Source organism: Oncorhynchus kisutch, linkage group LG9, assembly GCF_002021735.2.
Source record: "Oncorhynchus kisutch isolate 150728-3 linkage group LG9, Okis_V2, whole genome shotgun sequence".
Classification (NCBI taxonomy): Eukaryota; Metazoa; Chordata; class Actinopteri; order Salmoniformes; family Salmonidae; genus Oncorhynchus; species Oncorhynchus kisutch.
The window spans coordinates 2624470-2642374 of record NC_034182.2 but is presented as its reverse complement, the minus strand read 5'-3'; the positions used below and the strand labels follow the sequence as shown (position 1 = coordinate 2642374).

Below are 17905 nucleotides of genomic sequence, written 5' to 3'. Positions count from 1 at the left end.
CGTTCCAGTCATTGGCAGCAGAGAACTGGAAGGAAAGACGACCAAAGGAGGAATTGGCTTTGGGGGTGACCAGTGAGATATACCTGCTGGAGCGCTTGCTACGAGTGGGTGCTGCTATGGTGACCAGTGAGCTGAGATAAGGTGGGGCTTTACCTAGCAAAGACTTGTAGATAACCTGTAGCCAGTGGGTTTGGTGACGAGTATAGCGCGAGGGCCAACCAATGAGAGCGTACAGGTCGCAATGGTGGGTAAGTGTATGGGGCTTTGGTGACAAAACGGATGGCACTGTAATAGACTGCATCCAGTTTGCTGTGTAGAGTGTTGGAGGCTATTTTGTAAATGACATTGCTGAAGACGAGGATCGGTAGGATAGTCAGTTTTATGAGGGTATGTTTGGCAGCGTGAGTGTCACGAGAATTTTCAATCACAATGATGATAACAATCACTATAGCTTTGACCAATTCCCCCTAGGTTGTAAAGGTAGGGTTAATAAGAATTAGGCAAAGACTCAGATTCTGCAAAAGGTTCGTTGTAGTTTATTCAGGAGAGATCTCAAGTCAATCAAAATTTGAACAGTCTTTATGACACCCTCTACGCACGCACGCACGCACGCACGCACACACACACACACACACAACACTTTTCTACCAGCCTTGGCAGTTTCTCGCCGTTCTCTCCTCTCCACCATAGATTAAAGAGGCCTTAAAAGGACCCTCCTGTTGTCAGGTTTTTCAGAGGTATCATCATGTGTAGTCTCTGTTTTCTCCACATATTTCTCCCTCTTAACCTTTTATAACTAGGGGGCAGTATTTTCAGTTTTGGATAAAAAACGTTCCCGTTTTAAACAGGATATTTTGTCACGACAAGATGCTCGACTATGCATATAATTGACAGCTTTGGATAGAAAACACTCTGACGTTTCCAAAACTGCAAAGATGTTGTCTGTGAGTGCAACAGAACTGATGTTACAGGTGAAACTCATATAAAAATTCAACCAGGAAGTGCCCTATTTTCTGAAAGCCCTGCATGCCAATGACTCCTTATATGGCTGTGAATGGGCTACGAATGAGCTTACGCTTTCTACGTATTCCCCAAAGTGTCTACAGCATTGTGACGTCTTTTTACGCATTTATGTTGAAGAATAGCCGTAAGGGACCACATTGAGCAAGTGGTCACATGATGGCTCCCGCAGAAAATCTTGCGTAAAGTACACAAGTAGCCATTTTTCCAATCGCTTCTTATGAGAAACCAATTGTCCCGGTGGATATTTTATCGAATAGATATGTGAAAAACACCTCGAGGATTGATTCTAAACAATGTTTTCCATGTTTCTGTCGATATTATGGAGCTAATTTGGAAAAAAGTTTGGCGTTGTAGTGACTGCATTTTCCGGTCCATATTCTCAGCCAAACATGAAGAACAAACAGAGCTATTTCGTCTACAAAAATAATATTTTTGGAAAAAAGGATAATTTGCTATCTAACTGGGAGTCTCCTGAGTGAAAACATCCGAAGTTCTTCAAAAGGAAAATGATTTAATTGGATTGCTTTTCTTATTTTTGTGAAAATGTTGCCTGCTGGTAGCAGAGCCTAGCATAGCATTATGCCATGATAAACTTACACAAATGCTTGTCTAGCGTTGGCTGTAAAGCATATTTAGAAAATCTGAGATGACAGTGTGAAAAAGGCTAAGCTGTGTCTCAATATATTTCATTTGTGATTTTCATGAATAGGAACATTTTCTAGGAAGATTTATGTCCGCTGCATTATGCTAATTGCTTTGAGGCTATGATTACGCTCCCGCATGCGGGATGGGTAGTATCTTGTCCCACACATGTATTATTGGAATATAGTCTTATACGTTTCAGGGTGGAATTCTTTAGTCATTACTTTAACATATAAATTCCCTTATCAGTGAGTGAAGGAGGCTTTGTTGCGAAATAGGAAGCCGATTCTGGATTTAATTTTGGATTTATTTTGGTTTAATATGAGTCTGGAAGGAGAGTTTGCAATCCAGAGATTGTATTTGTAGTTGTAGGTATTTGTAGTTGTCCACATATTCTAAGTCAGAACCGTCCAGAGTTCTGATGCTAGTCAGGCGGGCGGGTGCGGGCGGGTGCGGGCAGAGCATGCATTTAGTTTTACTAGCGTTTAAGAGCAGTTGGAGTCCACGGAAGGAGTGTGGTATGGCATTGAAGCTTGTTTGGAGGTTTGTTCACACAGTGTCCAAATAAGGGCCAGATGTATACAGAATGGTGTCGTCTGCGTAGAGGTGGATCAAGGAATCACCCGCAGCAAGAGCGACATCATTGATATATACAGAGAAAAGAGTCGGAACGGGAATTGAACCCTGTGCTACCCCCATAGAGACTGCCAGAGGTCCGGACAACAGGCCCTCCGATTTGACACCCTGAACAAACTCTATCTGAGAAGTAGTTGGTGAACCAGGAGAGACAGTCTTTTGAGAAACCAAGGCTGTTGAGTCTGCCGATAAGAATACGGTAATTGACAGAGTCGAAAGCCTTGGCCAGGTCAATGAAGACGGCTGAACAGTACTGTCTTTTATCGATGGCGGTGCACCTGCTGAGGTGCACCTGTGACCAAATCGGAAATCGGATTGCACAGAGGAGAAGGTACGGTGGGATTCGAAATGGTCAGTGATCTGTTTGTTAACTTGGCATTCAAAGACTTAAATGCTTCTGACTCATTTAATTTAAAAACGTATAAATATTTATTTTTTAAATTTACTACGTAGGCAAGTCAGTTAAGAACAAATCATTTTTTACCATGACGGCCTACCCCGTATGACGCTGGGCCAAATGTGCGCCGCCCTATGGGACTCCCGATCGCCGCCGTTTGTGATTCAGCCCGGGATCAAACCAGCATCTGTAGTGACGCCTCTAGCATTGAGATACAGAGTCCAGAGGCCAGGTCACAACTTGCTGTGCGTTTTGTTGCCAACCTATTTTGCTACCTGAAAACTTTACGGTTTTTACTTTTTAATTACCGCTGGCTAAAGCTAAAACTGGCGAGTGTAGAGAGTATAGAGATATTGTTATCCACGTCGGCACCAACGATGTTAGGATGAAACAGTCAGAGATCACCAAGCGCAACATAGCTTCTGCGTGTAAATCACCTAGAAAGATGTGTTGGCATCGAGTAATTGTCTCTGGCCCCCTCCCAGTTAGGGGGAGTGATGAGCTCTACAGCAGTCTCACAACTCAATCGCTGGTTGAAAACTGTTTTCTGCCCCTCCCAAAAGATAGAATTTGTAGATAATTGGCCCTCTTTCTGGGACTCATCCACAAACAGGACCAAGCCTGACCTGCTGAGGAGTGACGGACTCCATCCTAGCTGGAGGGGTGCTCTCATCTTATCTACCAACATAGACAGGGCTCTAACTCCTCTAGCTCCACAATGAAATAGGGTGCAGGACAGGCAGCAGGCTGTTAGCCAGCCTGCCAGCATAGTGGAGTCAGCTCAGCTATCACCATTGAGACCGTGTCTGTGCCTCGACCTAGGTTGGGCAAAACTAAACATGGCAGTATTCGCCTTAGCAATCTCACTAGGACCTCCTCCATTCCTGTCATTATTGAAAAAGATCATGATACCTCACATCTCAAAATAGGGCTACTTAATGTTAGATCCCTTACTTCAAAGGCAATTATAGTCAATGAACTAATCACTGATCATAATCTTGATGTGATTGGCCTGACTGAAACATGGATTAAGCCTGATGAATTTACTGTGTTAAATGAGGCCTCACCTCCTGGCTACACTAGTGACCATATCCCCCGTGCATCCCGCAAAGGCGGAGGTGTTGCTAACATTTACGATAGCAAATTTAAATTTGAGCTTCTAGTCATGAAATCTATGCAGCCTACTCAATCACTTTTTATAGCTACTGTTTACAGGCCTCCTGGGCCATATACAGCGTTCCTCATGGAGTTCCCTGAATTCCTATCGGACATTGTAGTCATAGCAGACAATATTCTAATCTTTGGTGACTTTAATATTCACATGGAAAAGTCCACAGACCAACTCCAAAAGGCTTTCGGAGCCATCATCGACTCAGTGGGTTTTGTCCAACATGTCTCTGGACCCACTCACTGTCACAGTCATACTCTGGACCTAGTTTTGTCCCATGGAATAAATGTTGTGGATCTTAATGTTTTTCCTCATAATCCTGGACTATCGGACCACCATTTTATTACGTTTGCAATTGCAACAAATAATCTGCTCAGACCCCAACCAAGGAACATCAAAAGTCGTGCTATAAATTCACAGACAACACAAAGATTCCTTGATGTCCTTCCAGATTCCCTCTGTCTACCCAAGGACGCCAGAGGACAAAAATCAGTTAACCACCTAACTGAGGAACTCAATTTAACCTTGCGCAATACCCTAGATGCAGTTGCACCCCTAAAAACTAAAAACATTTCTCATAAGAAACTAGCTCCCTGGTACACAGAAAATACCCGAGCTCGGAAGCAAGCTTCCAGAAAATTGGAACGGAAATGGAGCCACACCAAACTGGAAGTCTTCCGACTAGCTTGGAAAGACATTACCGTGCAGTACCGAAGAGCCCTTACTGCTGCTCGATCATCCTATTTTTCTAACTTAATTGAGGAAAATAAGAACAATCCGAAATTCCTTTTTGATACTGTCGCAAAGCTAACTAAAAAGCAGCATTGCCCAAGAGAGGATGGCTTTCACTTTAGCAGTGATAAATTCATGAACTTCTTTGAGGAAAAGATCATGATTATTAGAAAGCAAATTACGGACTCCTCTTTAAATCTGCGTATTCCTTCAAAGCTCAGTTGTCCTGAGTCTGCACAACTCTGCCAGGACCTAGGATCAAGAGAGACGTTCAAGTGTTTTAGTACTATATCTCTTGACACAATGATGAAAATAATCATGGCCTCTAAACCTTCAAGCTGCATACTGGACCCTATTCCAACTAAACTACTGAAAGAGCTGCTTCCTGTGCTTGGCCCTCCTATGTTGAACATAATAAACGGCTCTCTATCCACCGGATGTGTACCAAACTCACTAAAAGTGGCAGTAATAAAGCCTCTCTTGAAAAAGCCAAACCTTGACCCAGAAAATATAAAAAACTATCGGCCTATCTCGAATCTTCCATTCCTCTCAAAAATTTTAGAAAAGGCTGTTGCGCAGCAACTCACTGCCTTCCTGAAGACAAACAATGTATACGAAATGCTTCAGTCTGGTTTTAGACCCCATCATATCACTGAGACTGCACTTGTGAAGGTGGTAAATGACCTTTTAATGGCATCAGACCGAGGCTCTGCATCTGTCCTCGTGCTCCTAGACCTTAGTGCTGCTTTTGATACCATCGATCACCACATTCTTTTGGAGAGATTGGAAACCCAAATTGGTCTACACGGACAAGTTCTGGCCTGGTTTAGATCTTATCTGTCGGAAAGATATCAGTTTGTCTCTGTGAATGGGTTGTCAAATTTCGGTGTTCCTCAAGGTTCCGTTTTAGGACCACTATTGTTTTCACTATATATTTTACCTCTTGGGGATGTCATTCGAAAACATAATGTTAACTTTCACTGCTATGCGGATGACACACAGCTGTACATTTCAATGAAACATGGTGAAGCCCCAAAATTGCCCTCGCTAGAAGCATGTGTTTCAGACATAAGGAAGTGGATGGCTGCAAACTTTCTACTTTTAAACTCGGACAAAACAGAGATGCTTGTTCTAGGTCCCAAGAAACAAAGAGATCTTCTGTTGAATCTGACAATTAATCTTAATGGTTGTACAGTCGTCTCAAATAAAACTGTGAAGGACCTCTGCGTTACTCCGGACCCTGATCTCTCTTTTGAAAAAATATCAAGACCATTTCAAGGACAGCCTTTTTCCATTTACGTAACATTGCAAATATCAGAAACTTTCTGTCCAAAAATTATGCAGAAAAATTAATCCATGCTTTTGTCACTTCTAGGTTAGACTACTGCAATGCTCTACTTTCCGGCTACCCGGATAAAGCACTAAATAAACTTCAGTTAGTGCTAAATACGGCTGCTAGAATCCTGACTAGAACCAAAAAATGTGGTTACACTGGCTTCCTGTCAAAGCAAGGGCTGATTTCAAGGTTTTACTGCTAACCTACAAAGCATTACATGGGCTTGCTCCTACCTATCTCTCTGATTTGGTCCTGCCGTACATACCTAATTGCCCCTAGAATTTCTAAGCAAACAGCTGGAGGCAGGGCTTTCTCCTATAGAGCTCCATTTTTATGGAACGGTCTGCCTACCCATGTCAGAGACGCAAACTCGGTCTCAACCTTTAAGTCTTTACTGAAGACTCATCTCTTCAGTGGGTCATATGATTGAGTGTAGTCTGGCCCAGGAGTGGGAAGGTGAACGGAAAGGCTCTGGAGCAACGAACCGCCCTTACTGTCTCTGCCTGGCCGGTTCCCCTCTTTCCACTGGGATTCTCTGCCTCTAACCCTATTACAGGGGCTGAGTCACTGGCTTACTGGGGCTCTCTCATACCGTCCCTGGGAGGGGTGTGTTACCTGAGTGGGTTGAGTCACTGATGTGATCATCCTGTCTGGGTTGCCCCCCCCCCCCCCCTTGGGTTGTACCGTGGCGGAGATCTTTGTGGGATATACTCAGCCTTGTCTCAGGATGGTAAGTTGGTGGTTGAAGATATCCCTCTAGTAGTGTGTGGGCTGTGCTTTGGCAAATTGTGTGGGGTTATATCCTTCCTGTTTGGCCCTGTCCGGGGGTGTCCTCGGATGGGGCCACAGTGTCTCCTGACCCCTCCTGTCTCAGCCTCCAGTATTTATGCTGTAGTAGTTTATGTGTCGGGGGCTAGGGTCAGTTTGTTATATCTGGAGTACTTCTCCTGTCCTATTCGGTGTCCTGTGTGAATTTAAGTGTGCTCTCTCTAATTCTCTCTTTCTCTCTTTCTTTCTCTCTCTCGGAGGACCTGAGCCCTAGGACCATGCCTCAGGACTACCTGACATGATGACTCCTTGCTGTCCCCAGTCCACCTGGCCGTGCTGCTGCTCCAGTTTCAACTGTTCTGCCTTATTATTATTGGACCATGCTGGTCATTTATGTACATTTGAACATCTTGGCCATGTTCTGTTATAATCTCCACTCAGCACAGCCAGAAGAGGACTGGCCACCCCATATAGCCTGGTTCCTCTCTAGGTTTCTTCCTAGGTTTTGGCCTTTCTAGGGAGTTTTTCCTAGCCACCGTGCTTCTACACCTGCATTGCTTGCTGTTTGGGGTTTTAGGCTGGGTTTCTGTACAGCACTTTGAGATATCAGCTGATGTACGAAGGGCTATATAAATACATTTGATTTGATTTGAGATGGCATGTCGAATTAGCATTAAATTGTTCATTAATTTGTCCATATAGATTATTATCTTAAACTGTAATAAGGTTATATAGCCTAATATTTCAATGGTTTGCGTCATTTTCTCTCAAATATATTACCTTGGAGACACAGGGAAAATATACATATGAAGACTGTGATAAAAGTCATGGTTGTTGTAGGTTCTGTTGTCCTGAAGGACAGCTCTCAGTCATGAAGTGTTAAACTCACAAGGCTATAAACACTCCCAGAGCACTGCAGCATGTGCTGCTAATGCAAAGTGTCCTATATATGGGGGCTCACAATTGACCCAGAGTCGTCAGCGTATTTGCTGGGGTATACAATCATTGTAAATCAGAATTTGTTCTTAATAACTGACTTGCCTAGTTAAATAAAGGTTAAATAAAACAATTAAATATGTAAATAGTCTTCCTGGACAGTCAAACTGATATGATGTAGAAACCTGGTAGCTATGTAATGACCGACATGGTCTCTGATATAAGTGCTGAATAAGGACTGATATATTGATTATAGACTATCTACAAATGGAGCATATTGTTATTAATGTGTCATTTGACCAGATAGTAGCTGCTTTCTGCCTCCCTCCAGTGGTCAGGCTCAGTCACTGCAGTCTGTGTGTGGACTGTGATGCTGCTGACTGACTCAGATCTAAAAGGGAGATCTCCAGAGCTCTGACATCTCCAGTCTCCTGCTTCACCTGCTGCTCTCTGGAACTACCACAGTGGTGTGAGGGAGGATGTATGGGTAATGTTTAGGGCTATATTGTATGTCTTTGAATCATGTTGATTAAATTCTAGCTATTCAAAACACAGTTCAACTTCAGGGGTTTGGATTATTGTACATCATCGATATTCAGATTGGTTGATGGTTTTCCTTGAGTTACTCAACAGAGTCAACATGTAGTTAATGTTCAGGAGAAGAATTTAGTGATCAATTATGATGTAAGGTCTTCTAGACATAGCTCTAGTTTGACTCTATTGTTGTTCAGCTCTACTACACATGTCACGTGTCATTGTACTGGATCATCTCCTCCCCTCAGCACCTGCAGTAGGTCCCAGCTGTATCAGTACAGTCACTGTACAGTCTGACTGAGGGAGGTTTTTGTACGGCTCTGTATCACTGTGTGAACACATTACCACTGTGGTAACTCTGACAGTAGTAATCTCCTGCATCTTCAACCTTGACTTCGCTGATGGTCAGAGTGAAGTCACTCCCAGATCCACTGCCACTGAATCTAGATGGAGTCCCAGACTGAAGTGTTGTAGCATAGTAAATAAGGAGTTTAGGAGCTCCTCCAGGTTTCTGTTGGTACCAGGCTAGGAAGTTATTGTTGTAAACATTACTGCTGGTTTTACAGTTCAGAGAGACTGTCTGTTCTGGGACAACAGCTTTCACTCCCGGAGTCTGTGTCACAATGTACTGTCCTCTGGATTCTGAAAAATATTGTAAAACATTTATAGTAATGAATAGTTCTGAATAGAAATATTAACATTGATATACTGTACACGTAAACACTATAGATTTAATTCATTTTCAACAATACATTCTGAAAATTGTAACCTTGTATGTAGAAGACAAGTGTCCAGATGAAGATGGTGATAAAAGTCATGGTTGTTGTGGGTTCTGTTGTCATGAAGAACAGCTCTCAGTCATGAAGTGTTAAACTCACAGGGATATAAATGCTCTTAGAGCAGTGGAGCAAATTAATTATGCAAATTCATGTTTCAAATCTATTTCAGGTTTCAAGTAGGTTCCCATGAGAATACATTTTGAGATTTATTTTATAATAATTAGGTGGGTAATTAAATTTGTCTTATTTCACACAGTTTTATGCCCAAGTGTGAATTAGATTTTTTTTTTTTGCATATCCCAACTCCCCCTGAGACAACCTCGGAGAGTGGGGTCAAGGGCAGGGTCGTTGCCCTGGAGCAATTAGGGTTAAGTGCCTTGCTCAAGGTCACATCAGCATATTTTTCACCTTGTCGACGCAGATATTTGAACTAGTGACCTTTCAGTTACTGGCCCAACACTCTAACCGCTAACTACATGTCTACCCTTTAATAACATCAAACAGCAACTGTTTTATCTGATAACTAATGTATGGTAACTTTTATGTCACACCACCATTATATTATTATTCTGATGATGATCAGATATAATGAACTGTCTGTTCACTCATGCTCGGTCTCTCATGTAAGTTCCTCTAATCAGTTAGTGAACACTTCTCTAAACTAAAGCTGGTAGGATTCCTCTGGTAGTGTTGTCTGTCCTCTGTGACTTTACCACCACTGTTAAATCTGAGATCAACATGTTTAATAAAGGAATATACAACATGGATCACTATCACTACTGCTGCTGCTGTTGTCTTTCATATGGACAATATGGAGGAATACCAGCAACACTGATCTGATGCTGGACTGTACCTCCAGACTAGAAGAACACCTGATACACAGAGGAAGGAAAAATGACTCATATCTGGATTTAAGATACAATTCATATTTGTATAATCTAGAAACAGCTAATATGAAGTGTTTGTTCTACCTGGAAGATGTTAAAGTGTATTAGTGTTGATTATGATTCTGTATGAGTGATCTTCACTGTAACAGCTGCAGCATCACAACACAGAGAGGTTTTTGTACCAGCAGTAATAGTGATTATATCACTGTGGTGGACTTTTGGTAGCGGCACCAGACTTGATGTTGGAAGTAAGTAAAGAACAAAATTAACTATTTATTCACCTTTTGATGTTGTGTTTCAATATATCTATACATTTTGCCTTGATATGGAGGAATTTTCAAATTAACTTTTTTAGATGATTTGAATATGAATCTTATTACATCTAATCAAATCTAACCTGCCTTTAAACTATGAAGTGATTAGCCTACATTTTAGATTAGTTGTACGAATAAACATGCTGCACCTACAGTAGTAGGAGATGTACAAGAAAAAGTCAGGTTTGGTCCATGTTAAGGAAATCAACATGAAAAACACTTTATTTCTCATTGAGTAGAATAATTCATTTCTGAAATGTATTCATACTATAGTAGAGTTAATTATTTGAACCACAGTCTAAAGAAATGAAGAGAGCCAAACATGCAGGAGGTTTTTGTACCAGCAGTACTAGGGATTGTATCACTGTGGTGCACTTTTGGTAGCGGCACAAGACTAGATGTTGGAAGTAAGTAACACGCTCTTTGATATTTCTTTCTGATTCTTTTTGGGGTGTATTTTCCTTTGTGAAACTTTGTCTATATGAAAATATTGCGATTTTTCATATTTTCCTTCCTAAAAAATATATGTATTTTTTATTACTTTTGACTAAGCCTTCATTGAAATTAAATGTTATTTAATTAACATGTTCAAATGTAGGTGTTTAGTTAAATGTGTGGTTTGATGGATTGCAGAGGAGAGTTCTAGTATGACAACTATTTAATAATATGGAATATAGTTGTTGCATTGTGTTTTACTGTTTGTGTGCGATTCTTTACTTATATTTTTATTATCTTTAACTCAAATATTTTTGGTTAAATGTAGATTTTGAATGATCCTTCTTTCAAATAAATATTTATTGACTCAAAATGATAAACTGTAGGTTTATTTGAATGTCTGATTTGTAAAATTGCATAATATTACACCTAATTGTGGTATAAAAACGAATAGTATTCTATATAGTATTCATCATTGTTGCATTGTATTCATGGTAGACTTCACTGTTAGTGTGAAGACAAAGACAAAGAATATGAGTAGGTTGTTCTGATCAGATCCATTCCTAAACCATATCTGTATAACATGTATAACTGACACCATATGACTAGTAACTCTAGTTATTTAACCACTTTAGACTTGTTTGGTTCATAAATCTGCTTTGTATCCTATTACTTTAGTGTTTTCTCCACATCTTTTAAATAATCCAACTTCTACATTCATATTTAGAGGGCATTTCCAATTCACTTTATTTGGTTGTGGACCTTAATGGAGATAATCTCTTAGTGTTGCTGTACTTGTTGTAATTACTTAGTTGATGTATTCTGTTTGTTCCAGGTAACAGTGCCCCCACCCTCACCGTCCTGCCCCCCTCTAGTGAGGAGCTGTCCAGTACAACAACAGCCACACTGACGTGTCTGGCCAACAAGGGCTTCCCCTCAGACTGGACCATAAGATGGAAAGTGGACGGGACCAGCCAGAAGCAGGAGGCCAGTTCTAGGGTCCTGGAGAAGGATGGCCTGTACAGCTGGAGCAGCACCCTGACTCTCACTGGCCACGAGTGGACCAAGGCAGGAGAGGTGACCTGTGAAGCCCAGCAGAATTCCCAGAATCCAGTCACCAAGACCTTGAGGAGGGCTGACTGTTCTGGGTAGAACCCCTCAGTGACACAACCCTGTGGAGAGAGGCTGCTGGTTCCTCTGCTTTGACTCTGTTCTGAGATCAGATGTTCTCTGTCTTATTGATCACTGACATGTAGACTAACAGGGGGCTTTGCTTGAGTTCATGTGTCAGTCCTCTCTGTAGACTGAGATTGAATCGGTGTTAGATTTGATGAGTTCTGTTTTGTTACTATTAGATACTGTAGGAATGTTTGCTTTGATGCTTTGATGAATAGATGAAAATAAAGATTTCCCTTTGGAACACATATTTCTGTCTCTTTTAATAATTAGACTGCAGTCTTAAATGTTGTTGAATGGTATAGACATACATTAATAAAGCCTGATTCACAGTTTCCTTGAAAAATATCAGACCTAAATGTCATTGCTTAGTTATTTATGTTCTCACTTGAAACCACATCATCTTCAACCAGCAAATCAAATCAAATGTTACTAGTCACATGCGCCGAATACAACAGATGTAGACCTTACAGAGAAATGCTTACTTACGAGAGCCCTAACCAACAATACAGCTTTAAATAATACGTATGAGAATAAGAGATAAAAGTAACAAGTAATTAAAGAGCAGCAATAAAATAACAATAGAGAGACTATTGGGGGAACCTTGGGGGAACCGATACAGAGTCAATGTGCGGTGGCACCGGTTCGTTGAGGTAGTATGTCCATGTAGGTAGAGTTATTAAAGTGACTATGCATAGATGACAACAGAGTAGCGGTGGTGTGAAGAGGGGGAGAGGGGGGGAATGCAAATTGTCTGGGTAGCCATTTGACTAGATGTTCAGGAGTCTTATGGCTTGGGGGTAGAAGCTGTTAAGAAGCCTCTTGGACCTAGACTTGGCGCTCCGGTACTGCTTGCCATGCTGTAGCAGGGAGAACAGTCTATGACTAGGGTGCTGTTTAGTCCCATGGTCCTTAGCTTATTGATGAGCTTTGAGGGCACTATGGTGTTGAAAGCTGAGCTGTAGTCAATGAATAGAATTCTCACATAGGTGTTCCTTTTGTCCAGGTGGGAAAGGGCAGTGTGGAGAGCAATAGCGATTGTATCATCTGTAGATCTGTTGGGGCGGTATGCAAATTGGAGTGGGTTTAGGGTTGCTGGGATGATGTTGTAGATGTGAGCCATGACCAGCCTTTCAAAGCACTTCATGGCTACAGACGTGAGTGCTACGGGTTGGTAGGCAGGTTACCTTAGTGTTCTTGGGCACAGGCACTATGGTGGTCTGCTTGAAACATGTTGGTATTACAGACTCAGACAGGGAGAGGTTGAAAGTGTCAGTGAAGAGACTTGCCAGTTGGTCAGCGCATGCTCGCAGTACACGTCCTGGTAATCCGTCTGGCCCTGCGGCCTTAAAAATGTTGACCTGTTTAAAGGTCTTACTCACATCGGCTGCAGAGAGCATGATCACACAGCCTTCCATGACAGTTGGTGCTCTCATGCATGTTTCAATGTTATTTGCCTCGAAGCGAGCATAGAAGTTATTTAGCTCATCTGGTAGGCTCGTGTCACTGTGCAGCTCTCGGCTGTGCTTCCGTTTGTAGTCTGTAATGGTTTGTAAGTCCTGCCACATCCGTCTAGCGTCAGAGCCAGAGTAGTACAATTCGATCTTAGTCCTGTATTGACGATTTGCCTGTTTGATGGTTTGTCGGATGGGATAGCAGGATTTCTTATAAGATTCCGGGTTAGAGTCCTGCTCCTTGAAAGCGGAAGCTCTAGCCTTTAGCTCAGTGCGGGTGCTGCCTGCAATCCATGGCTTCTGGTAGGCGTATGTACGTACGGTCACTGTGGGGACGACGTCATAAATGCACTTATTGATGAAGCCAATGACTGATGTGGTGTACTCCTCAATGCCATCGGAGGATTCCCTGAACATATACCAGTCTGTCCCAGCAAACCGACATGTTGTTTAGAATCTGCTTCATCTGACCACTTTTTTATTGATCAAGTCACTGATGCTTCCTGCTTTAATTTTAGTTTGTAAGCAGGAATCAGGAGGATATAATTATGGTCAGATTTGCCAAATGGAGGGCGAGGGAGGGTTTTGCATGCGTCTCTGTATGCGGAGTAAAGATGGTCCAGAGGTCTTTTTCCCCTTGTTGCACATTTAACAGAAGAGGTCTAGATACTACAATGTTAACAGATTAACAGGAGAGGTCTAGATACTACCATGTTAACAGATTAACAGGAGAGGTCTAGATACTACAATGTTAACAGATTAACAGGAGAGGTCTAGATACTACAATTTTAACAGATTAACAGGAGAGGTCTAGATACTACAATATTAACAGATTAACAGGAGAGGTCTAGATACTACAATGTTAACAGATTAACAGGAGAGGTCTAGATACTACAATGTTAACAGATTAACAGGAGAGGTCTAGATACTACAATGTTAACAGATTAACAGGAGAGGTCTAGATACTACAATGTTAACAGATTAACAGGAGAGGTCTAGATACTACAATGTTAACAGATTAACAGGAGAGGTCTAGATAATACAATGTTAACAGATTAACAGGAGAGGTCTAGATAATACAATGTTAACAGATTAACAGGAGAGGTCTAGATACTACAATGTTAACAGGTTAACAGGAGAGGTCTAGATACTACAATGTTAACAGATTAACAGGAGAGGTCTAGATAATACAATGTTAACAGATTAACAGGAGAGGTCTAGATACTACAATGTTAACAGATTAACAGGAGAGGTCTACATACTACAATGTTAACAGATTAACAGGAGAGGTCTACATACTACAATGTTAACAGATTAACAGGAGAGGTCTAGATACTACAATGTTAACAGATTAACAGGAGAGGTCTAGATAATACAATGTTAACAGATTAACAGGAGAGGTCTACATACTACAATGTTAACAGATTAACAGGAGAGGTTTAGATAGTACAATGTTAACAGATTAACAGGAGAGGTCTAGCCACATGTAGTAGATGGTACTCCTGATTCATCTTTCTTGGTTTATAAAGGCTGTAATCTACAAATGTAGGACCTTAATTTGATCACCCTATTGCAGTAGAACTGTCCTGCAATGCAGGAAATGTAAAACATTTAGTGTATTTGAGGTTTAACATGGCTTCTGAAGTTTGTAATTTCCACCTTGAAATTTCAGACTGGATTTTCCCTGATGATAAACACATCACTACCAACAAAAATGTACATGAATTATAATCCACATTATAATTCACATTTCCTGTTACTGTTGGATTATTTTCCTGCTGTAGCAAATTGGCTCAAATTAAGAATGCTATTGAACATTTCCTCAATATCTTGGACACTCACCAATGTGATCACACCCGTACTTAGCAAACCCCTGAGGACAGAGTGAACATCTGGTGACAGTGCTGCTCTATTCTGGGACAAGCAGAACCACCCAGCCATGTCTATGTAAATCTCAGTTTTACTCTCACAATTACCAGTCTAGCAGTTGAACAGTTTCACTGCCTGAAATACCCTGGACTGGGCCAGATGTGGAGAGAAGGGGTGGAGATGACTCAATGGAATGAATGGATGATTAAATCGTCAACCAATTTCAGTCACATTGTGGTGACTATTATAGAAATGATACTCAGCACTGCTAAAAATAGCCAGGAATCAAACTTTATCATCTAAACTCTTTTCCCTAGGTTAACAAGAGGTGAATACTTCTGCTAGAATTTTGATTCCTTTGCAAATGCTGCCCTCTACTGTGGTTTTCTGTGGCCTTTGTCCTATTTTTTTGGCCCTTTTTTCAACCATATTTATCATAAGCCTGGGGTGTCTATTCAGACACAAGTTAAACGTGAGAAACACTAACTGGCACAATGGTGTGAGGTGTCAAGACGATGGAATAGGAGGAATCTGATGGCATCGATGTTACCACACATATGGACAATATTCCAGGCTTGGTTTGCACAGAGCCTTCCTCGCCCCCACCTCACTGGTGGAACACACTAGTTAAATGGCCCTCCAAGGTATGCCCCTCTCCCCTGCCCCCTGATGGATGGTTGTCCTTTTCAAACGACGCCTTCATTGCGCAAATGTGTTTAATTAGCGGAAGGGGCTTTAATGAACCCTGATTGGTGTGTGTATGTGTGTGTCACAGATGGAGGATGGGAATGACCAATGTTTGAGAGGGATGCACTCAGTCCAGTCCGGGGACAACGGGTTACCATTTAACAGCACCTGAGAGAAGGAGATATCGTCGGTCCATGAATTGGGAGACTATATTCAGCATTCAGAATCTATTTGGTGCAGATACCGTAGCCTGTTTCACCTCTTCCACGACTAAACACAGTAAACCAATGCTATTTCTGGAAAATGTGTATAAAACTTTGGTGTCAGTGCCATTTGCAGAAAACTATCAGAGGGGAAAGTATATGAATGTGTCCAGGAAGCTCAAGATGGAGGACATACCATGATATAGTTGTGGGGACCTTCACCTTGGTTAATGGTTCCATGTTGTTAATGGCGGTCAGGCCAATAAGCCCATTACCCCCAACAAACTCTTTAGCTGTGTTTGGTTTCCCATTGACTATTAAAATCAACTCCGGTCTAAATCCTCTTTAGCTGTGTTTGGTTTCCCATTGACTATTAAAATCAACTCCGGTCTAAATCCTCTTTAGCTGTGTTTGGTTTCCCATTGACTATTAAAATCAACTCCGGTCTAAATCCTCTTTAGCTGTGTTTGGTTTCCCATTGACTATTAAAATCAACTCCGGTCTAAATCCTCTTTAGCTGTGTTTGGTTTCCCATTGACTATTAAAATCAACTCCGGTCTAAATCCTCTTTAGCTGTGTTTGGTTTCCCATTGACTATTAAAATCAACTCCGGTCTAAATCCTCTTTAGCTGTGTTTGGTTTCCCATTGACTATTAAAATCAACTCCGGTCTAAATCCTCTTTAGCTGTGTTTGGTTTCCCATTGACTATTAAAATCAACTCCGGTCTAAATCCAAATAAAACATTGTTCACAAAATGTCTGAAGAGTATTGCAAGGGTAGAGGGGATCCAAAAAGGACTGTTGTTGTAATCTCTTTGTAAATTACTCAGATGTTACCAAAAATAGAAGCTAGTATGACAAACTAACTGAAGCTATAGCATGCTAGCTAACCAAATACGTTGTCAAGTTTATTTTGGTCTCATAATGACAGTGGAGGCTGCTGAGGGGAGAACGGCTCATAACGGATAGCTGAAATGGAGTTAATGGAATGGTATCAAAAACATGATACCGTTCCAGCCATTATTATGAGCCGTCCTCCCTTAAGCAGCCTCCACTGCATGACAAGTTTTTTGGGAAGAATTACACCAATTGGCTCAATTTACATTCAAAAGCTAACTTTGGTAATGATCACTAATGTCTATGGGAAGGCTAGGAGACATGCATCTCCTTCGACGCCATATCATTCGTTGCTGAATTTCTGCTGGAACATTTTTACATTTGAGTCATTTAGCAGACACTCTTATCCAGAGCACACATCTTCAACTTTTTACATTTTTTATACTTGGATTCAAAACACACAACCCTGGTGTTGCAAGCACCATTCTCTACCAACTGAGCCACACGGGACCTCTATTTGCATGGACTTTGCAGGATATTATGGGATTGATAGTCAACAAAACAATTATATAGCCTATGTAAGGATGTGTAACCAGATGTGTTTCGTTATCTAATACAGTTTATCAGATTCAGAACACACATCTAGTACATTTCCTGTTGCATTAGTTTATACTGCCATCCAATCCCATTCCAAGTGCCATAAAGTACAGTAGTGCATACAGGTCCTGGACTGATATTGGTTCATAAAATGCTTGTCGACCACTTGCCTTATCTCAGCAGATTATAATACATGTGAGTGCATGTGTCCTTATTGGGATGATATTCGCAAAATACAGAACATACCAGAATAGGGGACTTTCTTTCCGGCTTGTTGATGCTACAAATCGACCAGAGTGGGTACTAAAATCCTGATAAGTGACTCCTCCACACCGAGAGAGGGGGTGCCTGGGTGGTTTCTGAGTCCAAGCCATCATAAACACCTCTGCCCCTGACCATAGAGCGAGAGGATGCGGCACTCACCATAGTGACATGGAACTCTGGTGACCACGCAGGTGGAAGCAATGCCCGAAATAAACAGATAAATGAGACAGA

At 41.5% G+C, this 17905-nt stretch overlaps 1 long non-coding RNA gene and 1 gene segment (V, D, J or C); one reads left to right on the top strand and one right to left on the bottom strand.

The window, feature by feature from the left end:
• Window positions 1-8284: 8284 nt before the first annotated feature.
• On the bottom strand, window positions 8285-9034 carry LOC109896558 (uncharacterized). Its single transcript, XR_004210957.1, has 2 exons — window positions 8942-9034; window positions 8285-8814 (listed from the first exon to the last, which is right to left on the bottom strand). It is a non-coding gene; the product is annotated as an uncharacterized LOC109896558 (long non-coding RNA).
• Window positions 9035-10443: 1409 nt separating this feature from the next.
• LOC109896258 (Ig kappa-b4 chain C region-like) lies at window positions 10444-12013 on the top strand. The segment is given in 2 exon segments: window positions 10444-10559; window positions 11423-12013. Coding segments are annotated over 2 exon segments (402 nt in total).
• Window positions 12014-17905: the final 5892 nt, after the last annotated feature.